General features: G+C 50.9%; 2 protein-coding genes and 1 long non-coding RNA gene across 4 annotated transcripts in view; 2 read left to right on the forward strand and 1 right to left on the reverse strand.

Moving 5' to 3' along the window:
* The window catches only part of LOC109451576 (uncharacterized), a 420,408-nt gene extending 414,258 nt beyond the window's left edge, over positions 1-6,150 (forward strand). For both annotated transcript variants that reach the window (XR_012491871.1, XR_012491872.1), the window contains one exon: positions 5,725-6,150. This is a non-coding gene — a long non-coding RNA (uncharacterized LOC109451576). The remainder of the gene's footprint in view (positions 1-5,724) is intronic.
* LOC141568626 (late cornified envelope protein 3C-like) lies at positions 1,075-2,139 on the forward strand. Its single transcript, XM_074319023.1, has 2 exons — positions 1,075-1,217; positions 1,642-2,139. Exon 2 carries the CDS (start codon positions 1,659-1,661, stop codon positions 1,950-1,952), a length of 294 nt encoding a protein of 97 aa, XP_074175124.1. The 5' UTR covers positions 1,075-1,217; positions 1,642-1,658; the 3' UTR covers positions 1,953-2,139.
* On the reverse strand, positions 4,970-6,273 carry LOC109451565 (late cornified envelope protein 3D). Its single transcript, XM_019739888.2, has 2 exons — positions 6,145-6,273; positions 4,970-5,533 (listed from the first exon to the last, which is right to left on the reverse strand). The coding sequence occupies exon 2, from the start codon at positions 5,510-5,512 to the stop codon at positions 5,150-5,152; it is 363 nt and encodes a 120-aa protein (XP_019595447.2). The 5' UTR covers positions 5,513-5,533; positions 6,145-6,273; the 3' UTR covers positions 4,970-5,149.
* Positions 6,274-7,380: the final 1,107 nt, after the last annotated feature.

The raw sequence follows: 7,380 nt of genomic DNA on the forward strand, positions 1-7,380 counted from the left end.
CAATACAAGTTCTTTCTCTATAGGGCCCTGAAATAACTCAGGGGGTCACTGAGTTTCATTGTCATTAGAGTGAAGTGAGAAAAACAAAATTATCTAAAGGTGGGAAGCCAGTCCTACGGGTTTTAATGGTCATAAAACAATAAGACACATTTCCTATAAAAAAGACTTCATTTAAAATATTTAATTAACTGCGTGTACTTGCTTTTTACCAGTTAACCAAAGGCCATGACCACTTTTCTCTGTAAGAAAATATAAATCCATGATACAATATTATTGTAATAGTAAAAATTACTTAAATTATATATGGATTATTAAAATTTGTAGTGCTAATTATACAGTTTTTGACTATAGTTAGATATTACAATAGATTCAAGTGTTTTTGAGTTTAGATAAATTCACTAAATAAAACCATACACATTTTCAACTCTGGCCAATTTACTTGCTTGTCTCTCAACACCTAACTGGGTCAGCCCACTTCGTGCCTAAAACTCCACGCTGCTCGCTGCCATGACGTCACTGGAGGGGGCTCACGCCACCGGACAGGGCCCCAGCACCAGTCCCCTTCCCTTACCCATGTCTCATTGCCAGGAGCTCAGGAGGCGCAGTGGATTACACCTGAAGGTCGTGGTCACTGGGGCAGCCTGGAAATGTGGTGCATATTACATTACAATTCTGACTTGGAATTTGTGTTATGCTTTATTTATTTGTCTGTTAGTGGGTCTGTCTTGGTAGACTCATGAATGCAAGACTAGAATTCTTTCATAGCCATACCTGCTCCCAGGAAAGTACCTGAGACAGGATCGGAATCAAGGCATGTCAACTGAGAGAAGGAAGGAAGGAAGGAAGGAAGGAAGGAAAGAAGGAAGGAAGGAAGGAAGGAAGGAAGGAAGGAAGGAAAGAAGGAAGGAAGGAAGGAAGGAAGGAAGGAAGGAAGGAAGGAAGGGGGAGTGTCAGGCTCCCAGGATGCCCCAGGTGGTGTTACGTGGACAAGCATCATGCTTCCTGGTTGAACCTCACTAGTTGGACATTGTGCAAAGGCCCAGGGAAAATTCTGGAAGCCTAGTCCTAGGGGTGTGCCCGGCTGTCACCCTCCCCGGGTTGTGAAAGCAGCAGTGCGCTCGGCTCTGTGTCACAGCCCATCATAGCATAAAAGGCCTCCCTCCCCAGGCTCCTCATCCACAGCATCCTGAGAGATTGTCCTGACTCCTGTGTCTGAGGTGAGTGTCTGAGGGGACAGACCCTCAGCGGGGACAGTTGGGAGGCAGGACTCATCTGAATGGAAGCAGCAGGAAGAGGTCCATAGTGGGCAGCAGTGGGGGGAGGGTGATGGTGAGGAAGGAGCCACCGAGGCACCTGTCAGGGGGCCGTGAACCCCCAAAGCCACAGGTCCTCAGGGTCCCTTCCCATTCTTGCTCTGAGTGCTGTCAGGGATGCACACGCATCCTTCTGACATCCTGGAAGAGGCTCTATCCAACTGCATGTATCCCCTCCACGTTCCCACTTCTCTCCCTCAGAGCTTGGCTTAGAAAGCTGCTTGTTCACAGGGGACAAATGTTGGACAAAATCTATGGTGGGGTCGGCGGTGCGGCATTGAAACTTCTGCAGCTTCTGTGCTCAAAATGTTTTTTTCATTTGTTTAAGGTCAAGTTTCTGCCAAGATGTCCAGTCAGCAGAACCAGCAGCAGTGCCAGCCCCCTCCCAAGTGCCCCACCCCCAAGTGCCCCACCCCCAAGTGCCCCAGCCCCAAGTGCCCCCCCAAGAGCCCACAGTGCTTGCCTCCAGCTCCCTCTGGCTGTGTCCCCAGTTCCGTGGGCGGCTGCTGCCTGAGCCACCACAGGCACCACAGGTCCCACCGATGCCGGCGCCAGAGCTCCGAGTCCTGTGACAGTGGCAGTGGTCAGCAGTCCGGGGGCTCCGGCTGTGGCCACCACGGCTCCGGGGGCTGCTGCTGACCTGGATTCTGATGCTGAGACAAGCGACTTCAGAGGAAAGAAGAAGCCAAAGGGCCAAGGAAAAGCCCCAGCGGGAGGCATTCTTTCGGGGACACCCCCTTCTCACCTCCCAGGCTGAATTGCTGATTTGTTCACGGGGGCGGGGGGCTCTCTTCAGAAGATGCTGCACTTGTATTTTCCAGGAGTTTGTCGGCTCACCCTTCTCTCTGCCTCAGTGTGTTATCACCTGTGTTTGACCAGGTAGAAAAATAAAGCCTGTTTTCTCCACCCACCTCTCACTGGTCCTTCGCTCCACCCACGCGGCTCCGGGGCCCCCCTCCCTCTTGAAGGTCCAGCGTCCCAGCACCGGGAATAATCCTGGCGTGGGACTGGAACAGGAATGGGTCAGATTTTTCTCACAGGGAGGGACCCTGTGGGAGAACTTTGGGGGTGGGAGGGGGACGGCGGTGTGGAGAGAGGTAGCTGAGAACACTCTTAGCAAAGGGCTGGCTTTTCCTGTGTCATGTGGTGGGGAGGCACGATCTGATGTGGGATCCCTGTCTCTCCGTCTCTGTCGAGGTGGTAGAGAGGAGGAAACCAAAGAGGATGGAGGGCTTGGAGGCAGAAGGAAAGGTCTGAGGGAGGAAGGTCCAGTCAACCTACAAACGATGGACTTTAGAGAGAGGTGAGCTGCAAAACTACTAAATTCTGAAGAAACTGGAACCACGGGTTTCTCCCGAGGGAATGCACGGGGCGTTCAGCAAATGAGAGGCTGAGAAAAAAGAAGATACGAGAAGTGCCTCAGGGCTTACATATTGGGTAACTGGACAATTCTCTCAAGGGATCTGAGAGAGAATGGAACTCATTTTCATTATCTTTTGGCTGTTGAATGATACTTTCCAAACTCAACAAGATTAGAGACCCAGCCATATTAGTTCCATGAGGTCCCAACGGGGGGCGCCCCTGTCCAGCTCTGGAATAGGGCAGCACTTGGCATTTCCCTGGGACCGCTAGATTTTTGAAATAACGATGCAGAAGAATGGGGTCTGTGACAGCCATGCCTGATGGTTCTTGAAATGGGTTCAGAAAGATGAAAAGACGTGGTGTAACTGAGGCTACAGTGAGAGTGGAAATTCTTGGCAAAAGCCAGAGTTTGAGTGTGGAAACTCTAGATAGGGGATAAAACCGGTGTGATACTTTGGGAATTCACCTGAAAGAAATGTGTTTTTGTCATTTTGTGGTTTATAAAGTGGTGAGCTGGATGGTCGTTTTGCTTCAATATTCTTGGCCACATAGTTTCTCAAGACACTGGAATAAAGAGTGTCAAAAATAACTCTGATTGGAGGTTGAGGCTCAATCTGCTCTGCTCATCAAATCACTTCCCTTGCTGAGGTGGGGTTCCCTGAGGAAGTGGCCACGGATGTGGGGCTTACATTTATTTGGGCAGGCTTTGGAATCACCGTGATACTAGGAGTACCTTAAATGTTGGCTTTCTTATTTGTCTTTTAATGTGAAAACTAAAGAACAAGTCTTAGGGTTCAGAAGCTTCTAGGTCAGATTTAAGCCCCTAAGCAACCGCATCATCAGGTTTCATGCTATCGGTCAAGGTCAGAGCTGAGATACCAGGAGTGTCACTGAGGGTCAGAAGGAATCAGGCATGGTTCTGACACTAGACGTGGCTCCCAGCAGGTGAGGTCCAGTGGGTGGAGGAAACATTCATTCTCTCAATTTGACTAGGGGTGCATCGAGCGCTTCTGGGTCCCATCCACTTTTCCAGTCACTCATTACACAGATATTTGTTGAGCACATGTGTGCCAGCTGCCACTCTAGGCAGTGGGGGTACAAAAGGGACCTGACACAGTCCTTACTCACTTGGAACAGACATGCAGGAGGGTCCTTTCCAGGCAGGACTTACATCTCTTGCTCTGCATTGACTTGGGCTATGTCGTCTGAAGATTTATGTCCGCTGCCCTAGATGTGTGTGTTGAAATCCTGACCGCCTAGCGGATGGCGTTAGGAAGTGGGGCCTGTGGGAGGTGGTTAAGTCGTGAGGCTGGTGCTTCTCTCCTTTCCCCCACGCGGAGGCCTGGGCTTCCTTGGTGGTGCTCTGAAGGGTCTGAACTGGCCCACGAAGCTCATTTCCTTTGCTTTCCAGAGCTCTGTGCCACCCCCAACTCGTGCCTCTGTCTTTGACCTTGTGGAGTATAAAGACTCCCACAGACTGAGCAGCATCTGACTGTGTTGTGTGTTTGGACCACTTTCCAGTCAACCCAGGGCGTTTCCCTCCTCCTCACTCCCCAGAGAACAGCCTTGCGCTGCATGTGATGGGGCCACAGGCCAGAGCGGGGGGTACAGTGTCCTCCACTCCAAGGGTGAAAAGTCTGAAAAGTTGGGAACTGTCAGGGAAAGGCCTGGTGTGTTTTGACACAGATGTGAGCAGGGTCCTGAGGTCACAGGGCGTCTTTACTGCCCCCCACTTCTCCTCTCCTGAGCAGTACTCCCCTCACACTGATCCACGCTCTCCATTCTGCACCTTCGCTCAGCCCACACCCTCAGAACCCGGCATGTGGTGAGCTTTCCAAATCTGTTTCTCCGATGCCAAGTTCTTCACTTTTGATGCTCTATGTCCTCTGTTCTCTTTCTCAGTCTTCATTTGACAGCTGGCTGAATAGTCTCCTCCACCCTCTGGTCCCCGTTCTTCTCTGCCCACTTCCGAGTCTCTGTCCTTTGTCACCCGTCATTCAGTTGGGGACCCCAGAACACTGTTCTTACAGGAACTCCATGAGCAGACCCTGGGAGTCCAACGTCAGTTCACAAGAGAAAACTCAAGTCTTTCACTAGTTTGTCCCCACCAGTGCCCCTCTCCACCCCACCTCTGTCCTACGCAAACCCCGTAAGGCCTCGTGTCAGTCGAGGGGAGTACGAGCTGCCACCTTTCTGTTCCTGAGACAGGGTTCTGTACTCAGGGCTGGACAGACACACAAACATGTTAGACAGAGGTTGCCATGTGAAGGAGAAGCTTTATTTTTCCACAGGGACATACACAGGTGCTTCTGGAGAGCAGAGAATAATCCCTCTGGGGCAGCACTTGGAAATCTCCAAGGACTATCTCCGCAGGAAGAGAGGATCCTGGGAACAAAACGCGCCCGCTGAGGCTGGTTTCAGTCATTTTGGAGCTTTCTTTTTTCAAATGTTTTTACTTCATCTCATGACCCAGGTCAGCAGCAGCCCCCAGAGCCATGGTGGCCACAGCCGGAGCCCCCGGACTGCTGACCGCTGCCGCTGTCACAGGACTGGGAGCTCTGGCGCCCACGTCGGTGGGACCTGTGGCGTCTGTGGTGGCTCAGGCAGCAGCCGCCCCCGGAGCTGGAGCCACAGCAGCCCCCAGAGCTGGGGCCACAGCAGCCCCCAGAGCTGGGGCCACAGCAGCCCCCAGAGCTGGGGCCACAGCAGCCCCCAGAGCTGGGGGCACAGCCAGAGGGGGCTGGAGGCAAGCACTGTGCTGGGCTCTTGGGGGGACACTTGGGGGCAGGGCACTTGGGAGGGGGCTGGCACTGCTGCTGGTTCTGCTGGCAGGACATCTCGGAGGGAGGGGTGTGAGCCTGGACAAAACAAAAACAAAACAAAGTACTGGTCAGCGAGGGGCTCCCGGCCAATGTTTCCTTACTTAGTTGTAGATCCTTTGCCCTTAAGATCAGTTGCTCCTCAAGTCAAGGTCAGAAGACAAATGGAAAGGAATTTGGAGTTAAATGGGTCTGATAAGCTGCCTTCCATCCCTCCTCTCTCCTGCCAGGAAAGCAAGCTGACAGACTTCCTGACCAGTCTCCAGGGACCCTGCCAGCAACCCCACAGCGGCCTGTCACACAGACGCGGCATCAACGGCGCCCCCTGTAGGTGTGTGGTGCACACAACACACAACTGTCCAGATCTCATTTCTGTGGACGCCTATGAGGAGGATGCAAGTCAGGGAGGCTGTAAGGCCAGGAGTGCGTGTCTGGGAAGACGAGAAAGGGAGAGATCCTGAGGTCTGCTGCACCGCAGAACCCCCGGCATGGCTGTGGACCTTTCTTCCTCACAGTGCCGCCCTTCCCCGGCCTGCTGCTCACGTGAGCCTCTTTCCTCGCCTCTGCTGTCTTCCTGCTCCCCTCTCCTTGCTGAGGTACAGACATGTCAACCCCTTCAGCTCAGGCTCTCTCCCCCGCTGAACACTCACCAGATTCTGTGGAGGCTGCAGAAGACTCTTCCTGGCGATTGTGGACCCAGGAGCCCAGGCCTGAGTCCTTTTATGTTGTTTGGTGACACGCAGCCCAAGTATGTGTCCTCATTCTCATCCCAAGACGACAGCACCATAAACTCCCAGGACCGGGCTTTCAGGATTTTCCCAGGCACATATTTTGTGGAATGATGAAAAGGAAGCAGGACATCTCCATGGCGATGCAATGACTCATGGCTCAGTCCCAACGGCCGCCATTCCACTTTCACTTACTCATTCATTCAGCTCACAAGCCCTGCCGTCAGGAAGTATCCCTGGTGGGCACTGGTAATGGGGGGACAGACAGAACTGCGCTCGACTAGCCTCCAAGAAAGGCACATGGACCACTGGACAGGTAAGGAGATCGGACGTGCTAATGGATGCAGCACATGTGTGTGCAAAGGCATCAGGCTGGAGCCGCTTTGAGTGTCAACTCTCAGTGGATTCCCTCACGAGGATGAAATTGTCAACTCCTGTTTTAGGGGTGTTGATTCAGCTGGGCTTACAGGATCTTGGAAGTGAGGGGTAAACAGGGGAGGGTAAAGTTGGGACCATGGCAGGGGAGGCTCGTGGCACGTGGAATGCAGCTCGGTGCTGGGTGGGAGGGCGTGGGGCCGAGGTGGGTCCTCGTGGGGGAGGAGGTGATGTGGAAATGTGACCTCTGATTTCTGGGGCCAACGGAAATCACAACTAATGGGACACGAAGGGCTGGCTGTGGGATGTGTGAGGGTGAACCTCATTCTCTATATTATGGGGCTAATCAGTGAAGATTGTATTATTGTTATGATGAGGTTCATGGGGTCGTGTGCATTTCACTTCCTGAATAACTATGATAATGTGTGAGGTTTGTATATGGTGAATTCATATAAACTGAATATTATTTTCCACTTGCTTTTAATTAATAAATTCATCATTAAATTCTATAATAAAATATGCTATAACCTCCAAAGAAACACCAGTCATGAATTTAAAAAAACACTTTTATATAATATATGTTATATATGTTATATTATATATTATAAATATGTTATATTATATATATTATATATTATATTATATATGTTATATTGTATATATTATATATTAAACATATATATGTTTCCCAAGGAAATCATCACAATTAAGATGGTATCAAATTTCTCATAATCATGAAATTAAATTATACTGTAGTTTTTAAACAAAAAACTATTTTGATCA

This window comes from Rhinolophus sinicus, linkage group LG14 (assembly GCF_036562045.2).
Source record: "Rhinolophus sinicus isolate RSC01 linkage group LG14, ASM3656204v1, whole genome shotgun sequence".
Classification (NCBI taxonomy): Eukaryota; Metazoa; Chordata; class Mammalia; order Chiroptera; family Rhinolophidae; genus Rhinolophus; species Rhinolophus sinicus.

Excerpts from the sequence above, each read along its gene's own strand:
- LOC141568626 (XM_074319023.1), top strand. The coding sequence starts at position 1,659 with ATGTCCAGTCAGCAGAACCAGCAGCAGTGCCAGCCCCCTCCCAAGTGC.
- LOC109451565 (XM_019739888.2), bottom strand. The coding sequence starts at position 5,512 with ATGTCCTGCCAGCAGAACCAGCAGCAGTGCCAGCCCCCTCCCAAGTGC.